Here is a 17312-nt window from a genome sequence, read left to right as displayed (position 1 = left end):
GGCTGGTGCCGCCAAAGGGTAGGGGTTGGTGGCTGCGGCAGTGGCTACCCTTCTCTGTTCCATGCGACTTTGGCAACTTCCAACTAAATTCTCGTTAACAGAAATATAGATCAATCTTAATGTCAGCGTGATTCCAGTCAACGCCCATGTAAGACTGTGGTTTCGGACAGGTGCTACGGGTCTCGCACCGGTTAGGCCACACAAGGCACGATTGACATTTTAAGTGATTGTCCAAATAACATTTCTAACTAAAACCCAAACTGCATGTTGCAAAATTGACAGCGCACCTGTGAGGTGTGCTCGATGAAAAGCATGAAAAAACACGGATGGCCTTGTCGTTGATTATAGGTCATTCAATAATATGCAGATAATGGTGCGGCACTCATTCCAACCCACGGTGACGGCGACTATAAGCCACGCATCAACTGGCTAACCAATCTCAACTGTGCAGTATTTTGAGTAATTATTAACGGTACAGGACATTTTCCATGCTTCCGCCCAAACAATTTTCCTTCAGTGCTCCAAAAATGCTACTGAGGATAAATGCATGCACAGTCGAACCCGGATATTTCGAACTCGAAGGGGATCGCGAAATTGTCTGATACAGTCGCCGACCGATATTTTGGACGCCCAATTTTCCAGACCTGCCTGAAAATCCGAACCTTGCCATGGAACCGCCACACCGACCAAAATTTCAGACGCTTGAAATCCTTCTCGTTCAATTTTCTGGACTTTTTTTTTCGATTCGCGACTCAAGAGGTACCGAAAACGCAAACAACGGCAGTGCCATTTTGCTTTTCTGCAACCTCGAACCCATGTGTCATATCGTCCGCTGATCACGCCATCGAAACCTCGCATGCCTGGTAGAGCCTCGATAGCAGGCACCACTTGCTGCACCCTCCCGCCAGCTCCGCCATGCTGCCGTCATGCACAGTCGTCAGTTGCCGCGGTAGCCATTCATGTGTGGTGTGTTGTGCTGTACGACATCCCTACCACAACCCATGGACCAAGGCATTATCCGGACACTCAAGCACCTCTATCAGTCACGCATGGTCTGTCGCATGGCGTGGACAGCGGCAAAACGCACAGTGTCGATTGTCTGCCCTCGGCATGCTTTCCGATGCATGGAAGGCGGTGACCGAGGAGACGCTGCGGAATTGCTTCCGCCACGCGGGTTTCGCGATCAGAGATGAAGTGCCGTCGTCATCCGATGATAGCGCCAGTGAATCCCATCAGCGGTCTCCATGTGCTGAGCTCATCGAGCACTTGCGCGCTGCAGGAGTCGTTCTCATGGAAGCGACACTAGAGCAGTTTGCTAACGCTGACAGCGAGCTATGCGCTGAACTCAACAACGACCAAATTGTTCGCCAGGTGCTGGAAAGTGATGACTTGGGCTCCGACAGTGAGGAGCCAGAGGCTTTGCTGCCAACTAGCAGTGAACTATAATCCAAGCTCTGATGGTGCTTTCGGCTGTGTACAGCGAGAATGTCACCCTTGTCGACGTGCAAGCAGACTTACTTGTACGGCAATGTACCACCCCGCAGAGGCATACTGACCACTTTTTCAAGCCACTCGCTAAATAAAGTGACTTTTTTTGCGTGAATTTATTTTTTCGGACTGCCTGATTTCCCGGACACTATCTCGGCCCCTTAGGGGTCCGAAAAATCGGTCGGCGAATATATATTGATAATTCTATATACAGAATTCAGCTTGAGATGCCACTTGCGATCGTGAAAAATGAATGGCACATTTGTCACGATCAACCCACTCGTATAATAAACCCACACTCCACTTTTGCCGCCGAGAATTCGAAAAAAAAAAAAGTGTTAGTCGATGGCGCGTCCCTCCGTCTCAGCCATCGCATCCACAGCTCATTTATTGGCAGCCCGTCAAGAAGCTGCGCAGCGATAACATCATGGCGTGGTTATCTTTGGCTATACTTTTGATGTTAGCTCCTGCAGTGGCAAGGAGCGAACTTGGCAGTGCCCATGATGGATGGCTTATTTCACAAGCGTAGCTTGATCTATCACGCCGCGCTTGGGGCAGGCGGAATCCACTGGCACAAAATCATTGGAGAGCGTGATAGCTGTAAATGCCATTTGAAGCGAATGCTAAAAGCTGGTGTCATGATCGCAGCTGACCACGTGCTTTCACTGATTCATAGGTGCAAGGACAAACGACTCTTGCAAAAAAAAAAGTTCCCGTTTCTTAGCGTCTGCAGCTGCCATAGCTTACGCTATGCCGCACGTTCAACACGATGACAGAAGATGTGCATCAATTCATCGGACGTCACGCGCCGTGCACAGAGGGCCAGAGGGTTCACAGCACACACTGGACAAAGCGTCCGAAGTTCTGTCTGCCATGCCATAGGCTGAGCAGCTGAGCTGGCTTGTTGGCGCATGCTTAGTGCATGCTGCTGCGAAAGAAGACAAAGAAAGAGAGAGGAAGGGCAGAGAAAGAAAGCTCGGCAGAAGAATGGGCACACACTTCTCCTTCGTTCTATCGCGTTTCCCCTCGCCTGAATGCCACGCCTGCACTGGCTACGTCTGCTTCGTTCCTGCTGTTGTCAAACCGGTTCCCTCTCGTTCCTTCACGCACATGGCTTGCAAATGTCACGTGCTGGCGTGCGGTAAACGATCACCACAGATGCGCACACCTTTGGGGAAAGTGCGCGGTGCTGCTCTGGACCAGCCGTCGCTGAATGGTTCTCTCTCATTCCACGCGTGGATTGAAAATGTCACACGGCAAAATGCCGAGGATGATGCTATCGTCTTTGAGGAAGGCGCACCCTCCAATGCATGGTGCGGAGTTCAATATATCAAAAGACCAGTGAAATTGCAGTTCAATATACGATGCAGCTTTCCTAATCTTTTACATGGGATTTTCAAGGGGATATTCCGTGAGTTCAATATACCCAAAATTCGAATTCAATATATCCAGGTTCGACTGTATACACAAATCTTTGCAACCTACATTTTATGTTGCAATAAGGGTTAACAATGGTAACTGTCACTACGGAATCTATTCTATCTTCGAAACCATCTCATATGAAGATTATGGCATCATTTGCACTTGATATAGTGTTGCAAACAGTCAATCCCATTAAATTTAAAATTGTCTCTTATTAATTAAAAAATATAAAATCAAATATTTAAAGTGGAAACATGGCAGTTTCATCTAACCCCCGAAATTTGCTTGGATTTACGTCACTGGTGAGGACATCATAAAAGAAGTTATGGCAGCTAAATACTAGTAAATATTTTGAGCCAGGCATATGGAGGCAACACAATAGGCAGACCGACTCACTATTTGGCAGAATCTGTCAGCTGGTACTCGCGGCGCCTGTCGTAGCACTCCTGGATGCCCGCATCAGCCCAAAGCTGTTTGATCGCATCCACATAGGGCTTCTCGAAAGTTGTGACTGTCTCGTAGTCCACAGACATCACCAGGTTGGCGTTTTCCTGCAAAAAGCATAATGTCACTGTTTCAGAGCACGGTACATGATACACATTGGAAAACAAGGCAGACAGCATCCTTCATCCAGTCCCCTTTTCCCCTGGCACCAGGGGAAGGAAAGTGATGGCAATAGATTTGCTGCACCCACCAAACTGAGGGTGCCTATTCGAAGGGCAGGGTTCTACCCAGAAATTCTAGAGAGAGAGGGAGGGTAGGAGAGGGGGAAATAGCCATTTAAGAAGTCTCTCAGCAAATCCAAGCAGAATATGAAAATTACGCAACAAGATTGACATTTGTTACTAAAAACAACAATATTAGAGTACAACCCTGCTACTGCACTCTTCATGGAGCTCAGAAAAAAATTTCTCCCGAGTGCAGATTCTGCAGTGCTCTCGGAATTTTTTTTTTTTTTTCCTACCAGCGTGTGAAAAAGTATTACATCAGTGTCTCCCCTTTCTCAATTTTCAGAAACCTTCTCGCTACCACAACTGTTGGCTGCAATCGTTTAGCATGCACAGAACAAAACATTCCGTGTGTCGTGCGATGGCTGTCCGCACCAACCGGAACAAGTGCCCGCAGATAGGCAACGACTCCTTTATTTTAACATAACCATCGTCGACCAGAATCGCAAAACTCACTTCTTATCCCATGAAAAGAAGTCGAAAGAAAACGAAAGCCTCAGAGCCCACTCACACCAGAGCATTTCATACAGCAGTGACTACATGCTCTCTCGTGGCATGGTTTCATTTTTGCAGATGGCACTGCACAAGAAGCACGTGCAGCTGACATCTGTATTTGTTGTTTCCTTGTCAGAAAGCGGCAACAGCACCTAATTCCAAGCTCAACAAGATTAAAAAAAAAAAATGGCTGTGGCTCAACTTGGCTAAGCTGGGAAATTGCGAAAGCAATACCCATGGCTACGCCCTCGCTCACGTGATAGTCGTGCTGTTGTGGTGATCACTTGGCTATTCTATGTACAACTAGTAGTGAAACTATAATCGCTGCGGCTGTGAGGATATACTTGGTTGCTGGTGATATTAATGCAGACTGTAGAACTGCTGTTCCTGCACTGGCTACAACGGCATGCTTGGCACTCATGGTAAGTGTCCTGGTAAATCCAAGGTACACACTAGTCACACAAGAGACACATTGTTACAGTGGTTACACATACTACACGTCGCTTAGTGAGTCTTGTTTCACGCTCTTCCTCTATCTCTGTAGCTCACCGCTCTCTTTTACGCACATTACGACGAGCTTCCCTAGTGGTAGGCGGCATCGCCGCGAAGTAATGTTAAGCCGCTGGTGGTTGGCACAGCTACTGCTTTCTAGCGACGTGAGTCGAGCCTAATCTCGTCAGCATAACGCCACAATTGCGCTCCTAGAGGAGAACGCAGGAGTTGGGCGCTGGTGGTGGCACCGCCGCGGCTTGGGACAGCGTGAGTCTGTCGCCCTTCTCTTCAGTGTGACGTCACAACACCTGTTGCGCTCCTAGCGGAGAGCGCAGGAGTTAGGCGCCGGTGGTGGCACCGCCGCGGCTTGCGACGGCGCGAGTCGGTCGCCCTTCTCTCAGCGTGACGTTACAACACCTGTTGCGCTCCCAGTGGAGAGCGCAGGAGTTAAGCGCTGGCGACGGCACGAGTCGGTCGCCCTTCTCTTCAGCATGATGTCACACATGACGTCACACAGAGGTCAACTAAGGTCAATGGTGGCACCGCCACGCCACGGCAAAGGCTGAAAGTGCAAGTAGTATTGCTTTCGCAATAAAAAGAAAGTTGCTTGTGCCCACACCGCAAGCAAAGGCATGTCACCTGCACCAGCGATAATCTGGAAGTGCTTTCCTGCATGCCCCGAAGCAGGCATGTAGCGATGACATAGCAGCAATCTCCACCAGCAAAGGGACAAGTAAGTATGATAAGCTGGACAATTCTGCATTCTTCGCGCTATACATTGCCAATTCAGGCAGCCGGGCTCTTGGCCAGCCACAGCATGATCGAATGGTGGGCAGAAATCGTAGGTGTATCCACTGCCACCCCCCGTGAGGACATCCCTGCCCAAGGAACATCTACATCAAGTGAGGGTGCCCACTTCTCCCTAGCTAGCTGCTTTTCTACACACAGCTGCTCCAGCAGACGCAAGGTGCCATCAGGTGACATTCAAGACTTTTTGCACATGTAAAATACATGTGACCAACAGCTGGAGGAGCCAAAGTCTGGCAGGGACGTTTTGCTCACAACGCCAACACTGACAACGGCATTGATGACGAATTTTGTGAGTGACAGGACTTTTAGCACTGTCACATTAAAATGCGGGAGACACAGACACAAATTTTTTTTTCCGACCTGAGGCAAGGTACTCACTGGGTCCATTTTTTTCAGTTCGCATCTTGTTCCCTCCCTCCTCCCCTCCTCAGAAGTGCTGTGTGCACATATCACAAAAGACTTCATAAGTTGAGCCTGATGATATAGGACTCTGTTAAATTGAATTTTCCTTTAATCGAACAATTTCTGCGCATTGCAAAGCTACAATGTGAATGTATAAAAACAGGGTTCGTACAGGTGGCAAAGAAAAAAATTCAAGGATATTCAAGGAATTTCAAGCCCCCATAGGAGGATTTTCAAGGCCCCCTTCGAGGGCTTAATTTTTTTTTTCCATGTCAAAGATCTTCAAACAGTGCTCTCAAAACGTCTGAAATATTTATTCCACAAAGAAAAAAAACATCACTACGCAGATTTGCTTCTATTGCACAGAAAAAAATTAAATATAGCTTCATAAAATATCACAGTGAAAGTTTGGCCATATGCCGCAGAAAAGTAAAAAATTAGTTTTATAAAATTGTTGGTTATTTCCTATACCCTCACAAAATATTGTCCACTGCTTCAACTGCACAAAACAAAAAAATCCTTAGGAAGCAGCTCCTCAGAGCTACTTCAGGAGAGCCAGCAGCTTTTGTTGAATTTGGAGCTTGATGGCGTGTAGCTCCTCACTCTTGTCTTTGGCCGTCTTTCTGAGGCTATTGGACTTTACAATGTGTGTCACATTGTTTTCTGCCTCTGCTTTATCAGCATAGACATTTGCAGATGCCATGAGATCATCAATTGTCAATTCCAGCTTCTTTTTCTTTCTTTTCATTGCATCAAGCTCTTCCTCAATGCAGTGCTTTTTTCTCTGCTTTGAAGCTTCAAGGTCCTGCTTTTTCTGGGCTTCCAAGTATGCTCCATACTTTTGCCTTGCAGCTGACACAGCGATCCTCAGTTCCTTGGTGATTGGAACGTTTAGATCACCACCTGCTTTCTCGACCGCATCGCACACGATCCGTTGTGAAACATATGAAAGGTCCTTCAGATTCTCAACGCACACCTGTCGGTTTACACTGAATCCACGCTCGACAGTTGCCTGGCCATGACTGAGGACAAGCAGAAGTTTCACAATGCTCCACAACTTCGAGTAGGTTGACCTGAACTTAAAGAGATCAGGGTAAAACTCATCCAGTCTGTCAGCGCACTTGTCAAATTGTCTAAGCTGATGTTTCTGCTCGTGCAGGAGCTCCGTGTACTCGGCCAGCACCGTGTCTCGAAGGTGATCAGCCATTCTACCTGCAGTGATGAGGGTGTCCAACACTTTTCTGAAACCTGCAAGGCATTCCTCTGGCTTCGAGCACATCTGTCGTGGATCTAGTGAAGAAAGGCCCCTAACAAATGCAAACTTCAAGGGGCTTCTGTCTAGAACTTTCTTTGTGGCACTGATCAAAAACTGTTTACATTCCATCCGGAATTGAAACACGTCCTTTGAGCTCACTTTAGAATTCTTGAGAACTTGCTCTGCTTTGTAGCCTATATCCACCTTTTCAAGTGGAACATGGTTCTCGGCATTATCAATGTCGATCTTCAGCAGACCCACTATCCCTTTGGCAGACAGGATCGAACATTTCAAAAACTTCGTCAGCAGCTTTCCGAGAACAGTTTCTAAATCCCTTGCAAGGAAAAAAAACCATTGGTTTGTCTGTCTGGTACTCTACCAGAAAAGGGTTCAGTGCCATCGCCACACATAAGGCAAAATTCAACTTTGCTGGCAGCAAAGCATCACAGCAGAACTCCCACAAGTTATTGAACGATGCACATTTTGGCAGGTTGACTTCTTTTTTTCTAGCAGCCTCAATGTACTTTTTCATGTCACACCACAACAGCAACGCTCTCTCAATCACAGGAACATTCTCTACCCACTGGTGGGCGACAAACTTAAGAGAAAAGGTATCTTGGCCTGTAACTGCCGAAAAGTCCTGTCTCCGTGCTGGAGCACCTTCGAAAATTGCACTCAGACTAGACAACAAGCAGTCAAGTCCCCATTTAGTCGCTGAAACTCCAGCCCTATAAGCATTGTGCACTGTGTGTAGCCCACAAGTGCCTAAGTCCACACACAGAACTTGGTGGTTTTGTTGCAAGTGCTCTTGAAGACCTTTGAAGAACTTCAGATTGACATTGGGCCCATCCATCGATATCTGAAGAATCTTGGCAAGAGGCAAAGGCTCGAGGGCGCTTAGCAACTTTTCCTGAATGTCATCGGCTGTGGAATGCCCCATAAAAACGGAGGTGTAATACCTGGTCGTCACTTGGTGAGCAGAGTCCCAACACCTCATGTGCACATCCATTTGCTTACTTTGCAGAAGGTCATTTGCCGACTCGTCAAACAGTACGACATAGAATTCACACTGTTCTATTTCTCGCTGCAATGCTGAAAGAAAGGCCTGAGACCGTGACACGTCATATAGGCGCATTTCTTCTCACCACAAGAAAACGCCTTTGCCACTTCACTGTCCGGAAACATGCGCTGAAATAGCTCCCCTGCTTGGGATGACGACCGGTACGAAAAGTGGGATGTCACAACTTTCAGAGTCCAAAGAATTTCAGCGTCAGTGACAAGCTCGTGCACTTTGCAAGCATCGTTTAAGCTTGGCGACTGCGAGGAACACTCGCTAGTAGACTGCTCTACCGCAACCGGCGTCAGGTACCTTTTCAACGCGCTCCCTTGCGCTACCTTCATTGCGCCAATATGCTTGCCGCTTTTCATGTAACTTTTTAAAGCGGGTTCACCCATGGCAGTCACATCTACAGTTTTACCGCAAAGCTTGCACTTAGCCCGATGCGGACTCGTATCAGGCGCAATCCACTGCTTGTATTCGTCATGGTGGAGCCACGTAGCCTGAAACTTGCTCTTTCCGGGCATTGCGTCACATATGAAAATATCACGTGCGCTGACAGGCAGAAGCCACGCTCATTCCAAAAATGCAAGCACTAGGGCAACGCCAGCGTAGACACGGCCGCACGGCTCGGTAAACCTATCTAAAAACGTTGGGCTCGGTGAGTGATGGCGATGCGATAGCGATGGGACGACGCAGTCGCGCGCCCACTGCAGTGCTGCCAGCCGCCTAACGAGAATGCACTAAATAGGCTAAAAATCGATACGTTTCCTTCCCCGCAGTTCATTCAGAACTCAGTCAAGAATAAAAGTTTAGCAACAAAAATGTTTTCATGACGAAAAACACCAGTTCAAATTTAGTATTCAAGGAATTCAAGAATCTTCAAGGACCAGTCATAAATTCAAGCTTTTTAAGGGCCTTGAAAACAGACTTCCGTAATTCAATGGTATTCAAGGTTTTCAAGCACCTGTGCGCACCCTGAAAAAGCAATATGGCTACATTGCCCTAAAGTTAGCTGTCGCAACCAACAGATCAAACGTGATCGGCTGACTCACGAGTGTTGAAAGTGGATGGAAGAGCTGCTGTTCTAATTGCAGAGGCAACACTCTGAACAGCAGCACTTCCAGGAAGGGAGAATAAATAGTGGAAAGAAGAGCCAACACCACTCATGCATTTCTCTGTTTAAGCAATAATTACATGCATTTAAGACATGAGCACTGCAGTAGTTTTAGCACTGTCAAGCAGTTCACATGGACGGTGCTTCATGCCGTGGAACGACCGCTGTGAAATGTCAGAATCTCCCCTATTCCCTAAAATTGAAAAATACTGGGCAGAATACAAGACTCCAAGAAGCGCTCTGAGGACCAAGGCCCCAAGGTTCCCAGGCTTGATTCCTATCTCAGCCTCCCAACCCAGCCAAAAAAGCTACATAACTTAGCTGCTCCTCATGTGGTCCCACGACATGATACGACCCGCCAACCATTCAGTACAAACCCTTGTCACCTGCCAACCGCCGCCTGCGAAAGGAACGGCACCAACAACACCAGATTTTTTGGGGAGAATTGGGCCTTTAATGCAATTACATTATTACAAGGTAATATCGGAGGTCTCCCCACGGTGAGCGGCGGCAGTGTCGCCACCCACCTCTCAGCTTTCTATACTCGTGGACAGCTTTCTACGACTAAGTTGTGGCCAGTCACGCCATTTTAGACGATGCAGCGCACGTCATTGGCCTTTTATAATTTCATTTCGGGAAGACACCACGTCATTTCATCGCCTAAGAATATTTTTCTCTCGTGCGCGTGTGTCGCGTACATGTGCTGCTTTCGATCTCCGAGTATGCAAAGTTCAGCAAAACCGTTGCAGTATGGGGATGCTTCACTGCACGGGTTACAGTCCGTGCAGGGAAGCACCCTCAAAACGCAACAGGGCCATTTGTAACAAGGTGCCAATGCGTCGCACTGCAAAAAGAGCCGTAGTGAGACTTGCAATTCTGAACCAATTCCTCGACACTCCCGTCAGGTGCGCAGAACTAACCACTCAATGAATCCGTGAAAAATGATCGTCACTCAGACTTCATCTCAAATCACCATGTTCCAGGTGTTCATCAAATAAAATTGCTGTAATGCAATTGGTTTTCAGCAAGGTACATTCGATAATTTGCACTTTTTCAGACAATTCGAATATTTTCTTTGAAGCCCAAATTAGCAAGCTTTTACTGTATTTGCAATGTGGCCATCACCTTCTTCTCGTGGTTTCATCATGGAAACCAAGCAACCATCAGAAACGATTATTTTAACTAATCTCATCTTGCCTCCATATTGGACATACCCATTTGACACGCAACCTCATTCTTAGGAAATATAAGCCGATATGTGAAGAGTGCTAAGATGAGGTCACTATAAACCCCACATTATTATTCTCTATGAAATTCGAGAAACCAAGAAAAAAATACTTTACAGCAAGCAAATCCCATTCCATCCCAACTTTCTCCTCGGAGAGGATGCACTTGTCGATAACCCCTTTGTTTTCCACTTCATAGAGGATGCAATGACCCTAAACAAGTTGTAATGCCTCTGATGCTTGTAGTTTGTGTTCATAACGCAGACATAACACATCTCGTGTTTGGCGTATGACAGCCTTAGTTGCTTAGGCGCCATAAAATCCGACACAACACAATAGTATTGTTAAAATTTCTGAAAAGCTGCATTTTTCTTTGCATACAATACTAGCACTAGTACAGCGCCTACTTGTGTGACCCGTTAACACCTTCAAAATGTCCTATTTTTCACCACAGTTTAGTGCCACTGAACATCCCACATTAGGGCAAGGCCGATGTAGACCTCATGATCTATAGAGCTAGCACGGCATTGATGCATAGACAAAGACAACAAATGATTCAGAGTAGTGCCATGGGTCCAAAAAGAAAAGCTGCGCAGTCATCTGTGCGGTCTTCTTTTTTTTTTAATGTCTTCCTTCATTATTACAGCGCAAAGACGGCACGGAACAAGAGGAGGACACGCAGCACCGTTGTGTCCTCCTCTTGTTCCGTGCCGTCTTTGCGCTGTAATAATGAATGTATGTAACCAACTCGCCCAAAATGTTGCATTATAATGTCTGCCGCGTCATCATTATTTGATTATTCACGCTGTCACACATTCTGAATTTGCATGGAACATGGATGCCCTGTGTAGTGAAGCCCGTAACTTCAATACAGAGTCGTGGTGAGTGCGTCAAGTCAACTAAAAAGCAAATCTGAACTAATCGTCAATTCAGGTCAATAGAGTATGCTGTGGATCAAGCTTTCCAAAATTGCAATAAAAACAATGGTGTTCCATAGGGCCAAAACGCACACTAACCATGTACAATTGCAGGGAATAAAACCAGCGGAAGGACGCATGCACAGAGAGTTACACAGAACAACACCAGACTAATAACTGAATTCATTTCTAAGAAATTCACAGTGATATGTAAGGGCCATTTGTTTAACCTACACCAGTGTTGCATATCTCCTATAGACAAGCGTCAGCCCGTGACGTCAGCGGAGATGCGGTGGCGCTGGCGACAGCAGTGACTTTCGTGGTGTAGGCAAAAGCGCGGGCCGTCTGCATTGGATGCGCGGCAATTGCTGTGTTTTCGGGCATAATTCCCAATATTTCTACGAGCTGTGGTGCGGTTGATTGCGCCACAAGGCACAAAAAGCAAAATGGCACTTGTTTTAACATGTTTCTTGCGGTAAAATAAAGATGAGAGCGAAGGGCAGCGGCATTGAGCGCGACAAGTAGACTCTTCGGTGACGGATTGCCTTCGCGGCTAACATATTATATGCGTTGCAGTTCTTCACCGAAACTAGATCAGTTCGTTTGCAACCCTTAATTATCATGATTGCTTTTCGGCGGCACGACGAATAGCGCAAGAACAAACGCCTGCAGCTCGTGCCCATTTTGATATGCTATTAAGTTGTAAGAAGTTCAGACGCGATATATTCCGTGTGCGTATGATCCCGCAGGGAAGCTGCACTGTGAGTTCTATTCACTTGCAGTGCTGCCCGTGCATATGTTCACACAGAAAGGACACAAACGCTGCTGTGAAGGTAATTGCAATTACTGTGAGCGCGGTCACTCCAGTACGATATTGCTGGCTACAACAGGCCCGAACCTGTAAAGTATAGCTTTTCTCTGTTTGTACTTTCACGAGTTTCAACCAGTCTCTTCATCACTGGTTCTATAGTGAACATTGTTATGATCCGGGCAGTCCCGCAGCATTATTTCTGATTTCTAAATTTTATTTTTGGAGGTCATTATAAGATCCTGACGAACGAATTAAATATCCACATGCAATCTAGCTCTGATCGAGCAGGATATTTAAGTATATATGGTACATGGAGTTCAATGTCCCAAAGAGGAATCGACTATGAGGGGTGCAAAATAAGCTGAATAAGATGATGCGCATTTGAATAAAAAATTTCCATGTATATTAAAAAAAGCTCAGCAGATCACGCAAATTTCACTGCAAGCGATCGTGGAGAACGTTTCATCTGCACTCATGCGTCTCTCCTATAGAGCAAGAGAACAAAATGAGAGCTTTCGTACTGGCATTCATGTACATATTAACCTGTGAATGACCTTGCTACATCTGTAAGATGAGATAGACATCAACGTCTTTTTTATCGGGCAGGCGAAAACAAGTTGGCAGTGCACTTTGCCAACATGTTAAAAAGATCTAAAAGATTGAGTTCTTCTTTTTAGATATGAAATTCTATGACTTAAGTTGCCGGTAAAGTGAGCTGGAAATGTGATTTCTAGTTTACTATATATAGTTGCCGATAATATTGTTCTTTAGAGTGAGTGCTTGAAGCAACAGAAAGGCAGTCAATAGATTCGTCATATGAATTAAACACACTTCCAGTCATTCATATTGTCGTCCTCCTTGCATGCGCTAGGAATAGGCCTGGGAGTTGAACAGGGTTGACTATTAGTCTTTCTTATACATTGCGCTTTCTCGTTTTTATTTAACTTAATCACTCACGGCCGTCACCTACGTACCGCAGCCGCGCGCTGTTGAGGCCACGGAGAAGGAAGCCAATGCAGCGCTCTTCGCCAAGTAATTCTGGCTGTAATCGGCTGATAATGTGCGGAAATACTCTCCAGGCATAAACCAAGCTATTTCTACGTATAAGCGAAGCTTACGTTTCAATATATTCGCACGCGCGAACTGGTTTCGAAGGCAGCGTCGCTTTGCGCAGTGTAGGCACGCCGCGCTTTTGCCTACACCTCATGTCGCTGCCGATCGCAGCGCCACCTTTGTTTACAAACATGACGCTTGTCTATACCTACAATGGATTTTTTCTGCACTGGTGTAGGTGGTGTAGGTTAAAAAAAATAGCCCTATACCCTTCAGATATGGTGCAACACATGCGCATGTCATAGAAAAAATGACGAGAAAAATGAAATGCCCATCACAGCAAGCTAAGTTACCTATGGCCACTAGGAGTGTCACAAGTTAAGTTCTTTATAAAACAGGGCCATAGACATGTCACTGACACAATTTTCTTCATTTTTTATGATATGATACACTTTCAGGATTTGTGTTGGCTCTGTCATTTTTGCCCCTCCACAGAACGGTAGTTTTCTTAATAAACAGGCTACATTTATGCTTCCGGCAGTGTTTTGGCAAATTCACCCTCATTGGAAAGTACAGACCTTTCATGTTCACGAAGTCGGGCATTTATGCAACGGCCCGTCTATCCGGCATACGTTGTTTTCCCACACGACAACTGTATACGATACACAACTTGCATTGCACAGGGAACAAACTCTGAATCATGCTTTACAGTGCACTGTGAATTTTCGAAAGCAAATTGGAAATTGAGATGTGAATTTTTTTCTTACAAGCGCTCCTGTACAGACTAGCCAGTTTACGTGGAACAGAAAAAGCAACTCGAAAACCTTGACGATTGGCAACCGCTTTTAGGTTGTGGGAAAGCGTGTCCATGCAAGTCAATCTTCCTTTTTTTATTTTTTACCTGCCAGCTCCATTTGTTTCGCCTTTACCGCCTTCAGTACTTTTTCGAAGATCCCTTTGCTTGCATAGGGAAACCTGCTTCTTTCAGATGTTGCTTTTGCTGCGGAATGCTATGTTGCATGGTGTTAGTTATACAGGTTAGTTATATCCCTTCTAGTTAACTTCGAAAAGCGTTGTCAAGAAAAGTGCACAGAAGGAAAAAGCAGGTGCAGTATAATGTGTTGCACAATAACATGCGCGACACAGAATGCTTCTCTCAGCTTAACCCCTGAATCCTTGCAGCTCACATTTCGCACGTAAATGGCATTTGGTCGGCAGTATTTTCCAAGGAATCAGCGGTTTAGCTGGGAGAAGCAATCCACGGTGCGCAATTGTGCAATGCACTGTCTGTGTGTCCTATCCTAAGCCTGCACAGAGCCATTTGTTGGCATGCATTCGTATTGTTGGTTTCACTGTGCCATTTCTGCCTTTCATTCCTCTTGCCAATGACTGTGGATTATGCTTGTATTATGTGAGCCTTGAGTACAGAGTTCGCACCACCAAAGAGCAACCCTCACCAAGACAACCCGTATAACTTTGTCCTTGATTAAATTTGCCTTTATCCTCACCCTCACACGTGCCTTTTCTCCATGCTTTCCTCAGAGCAGAGGACCACAAGAATGTTATCACGCAGCCTCAGTCTCCTTCGATCTCGAAACGAAGATAGCTCACCTGGTTTGTCGGATCGTGGAAGGGGATCTTCAGCATCTCCCGGGCCTTAACCATGCTTTGCATTGCCATGAAGATGTTCTGATAGACAAGCTTGATGAAGCCCTTTTTGTCCTCATCATTGTAGCCATGGCCATGGATGATTCGCATCTGCTTGATGAAGGTACTTTTTCCCGACTCGCCTGTGCCTGTGGAAAACAATGCCACCCAAAAAATTCACTTCAGAATGTGGCCAATATGCGAGCCTGAAAAACATCATAGCCTAAGTCTCTTTGGGACGTTAAACCCCACAAACCAATCATGGGTGCAATAGCACTGATAGGACACCCTCACTAAGCTGCTCAACAAAAAAGCGCTTTGTATGCTGTCTGGTGAAGCTTACGAAGCAACCCTTGCAAACTAAATTTTTCTGCTCACTGCTTAGAGATCATAATGGATTAGTACCTCTGCAAGATGGGAAGGTTTAGTAAAGGTACTGGGACCCGAGGAGCAGCGGAGAAAAGAGTCTGCGGACAGCCAGGTCAAACATATGCAGCGATAGTGATGCCGCTGAACACAATGTTCTTCGTCTTTACACCACATGTAATTACCAACGTCGCAAATATGGTAGCACAGCTACTGTACTGGCAAAATGAATCTTTTTCCAGCATACTTTCTCAGCTTTTCTGGTCATCTGTACCAAATCTCAAAGCGGCTCGATGTCGTGTTGGAGCACAAATTAATTTAAATATTTCAAATTTCGAGGCCTCAATCAGGGAGATTTCTATGAGCAACCTTGAGTGCAACATCACTGGCTGCAAAGTGCTCCATATTTGCTCTGCACTTTCTAGGGGACCAAATTTAGAGCCCACTTTTAGCCATTTCAGATAAGCAGTGAGCCAAGCTTTTACGATGGCCAGTTTGGCCAATAAATGCACGCCCAACAAGTAGTGGCTATACCCATAACGACATAGTGTGGCTGAAAATGCTTTCGCTTTCAGTTTCTCAGTTCTTGCTCTTATAAAGCTTTGCATTTTGCAAACTGTTTTTTGTGCCAGAGAGTGGAGGATTTGAGAAAACAGATGCGATTATGAACTCAAAATGTTCAAAAAACCCCAGGGGGGGAGGGGGGTAAGTGCCCCCCTCCCCTTCCCTCGCTTTTTCTTTTGTGACCCTGTAAATCCTTTTTTACGAACCTTTACAGGGTAAATGGACATTCAAAAGGAAAACCAACTGGAACAACAAGCTATCCCAGACAGATTTCCCTTCAGGAACATTGCAAAAGATTCTTTTTCTGCTCGAAAAGATGACTGTAGAGCTACAAAAATTGCCACTGAAGCTGCCTTAACACCCCACAAAACACATGCATTGTTATTCATTGCATACATCCATCTAGCTAGCTATTTATTGTCTTGGCAAGTTGCTGAAAAACAAAAAAGAAAATACTTTTCCCACTAATTAAAAATGCGTTCATTTGACAGATCTTAGCAGCAATACTTATCAGTCGATGCACCATCACACTATCTGCCATGAAGATAAGCTCACCTCCTTTCAACTGAGATGCCTCAGCGGATAAGCCAAAGGAGCCAGGTTCAACAACACCCACAGTGGCTACATTTCAACTGAAGCAAAAATGCAAAATGCACTTGTGCGCTATGTAATGTCAGTGCACATTTAAAAAGAAGAAAAAAAAACTGGTAGTCTAAATTATTTCGAGCTCACCACTATGGCATCCCTCAAAATCCCCACATCACTTTTGGATGCAGAACCTGACAATTTACAATTATTTACCAATCTTTGTGGTGGCTTCACAGTACAGAAATGGCACGAATGCTAGTCGAAGTGCTCATGCCTAGCTTGTGCATCTAAAATTACTGCACACAACAGCTTCATGGCGGTCGGCCAGGTGGCATTAGAATTGAGCGACACTTCATGTTTTATGTTGACAGCACTTGCTATGTTGCTTTCTTGCTTCTGTACTGCTAGAGGAGTTGTTTTCACTGAGACAATTTGCACATGAAAAACAATGAGCCAATTACGGCAGGTGAAAGGTTTAATCTGGCCAGTTTTGACTGCCAGGATAGCCAGTAGAAGTAGGCAGTAGGATAGTTAGAGAGGATACCGGTAAGCTGTCTAAGGAGACGAAAGATCTGATTAAGAAACGCCAAAGTATGAAAGCTTCCAATCCAACAGACCAGATCGAATTGGCCGAGATATCAAAGCTAATCAATAAGAGCAAGGTGGCTGATATAAGGAAGTATAACATGGAGAAAATTGAGCATGCTGTAATGAACGGGGGAAGCCTTAAAGCGGTAAAGAAGAAATTGGGCATAGGCAAAAACCAGATGTATGCGATAAGGGACAAGGCGGGCAACGTCATCACTAATATGGACAAGATAGTCAAAGTAGCCGAGGAGTTCTATACAGATCTCTACAGTAGCCAAAGTAGTCA

The 17312-nt window shown here is 45.7% G+C and overlaps 1 protein-coding gene and 1 pseudogene across 3 annotated transcripts in view; both read right to left on the bottom strand.

Annotated features, from left to right (window-relative positions):
- Positions 1 to 17312, bottom strand: part of LOC146184942 (guanine nucleotide-binding protein G(q) subunit alpha) — a 56161-nt gene that overhangs the window by 34068 nt on the left and 4781 nt on the right. For all 3 annotated transcript variants that reach the window (XM_084605916.1, XM_084605917.1, XM_084605915.1), the window contains 2 exons: positions 14885 to 15069; positions 3307 to 3461 (listed from right to left, as the gene is read on the bottom strand). In XM_084605916.1, coding sequence (XP_084462042.1) covers positions 3307 to 3461; positions 14885 to 15069 — 340 coding nt within the window. The remainder of the gene's footprint in view (positions 1 to 3306; positions 3462 to 14884; positions 15070 to 17312) is intronic.
- Positions 5809 to 8359, bottom strand: LOC146184943 (uncharacterized; annotated as a pseudogene).

Source organism: Amblyomma maculatum, chromosome 6 (genome assembly GCF_055883805.1).
Source record: "Amblyomma maculatum isolate TAMU_Amacu chromosome 6, ASM5588380v1, whole genome shotgun sequence".
NCBI classification, from domain to species: Eukaryota; Metazoa; Arthropoda; class Arachnida; order Ixodida; family Ixodidae; genus Amblyomma; species Amblyomma maculatum.
Note: the sequence above shows the minus strand (reverse complement) of the source record. Positions and strands in the feature narration are given on the sequence as shown.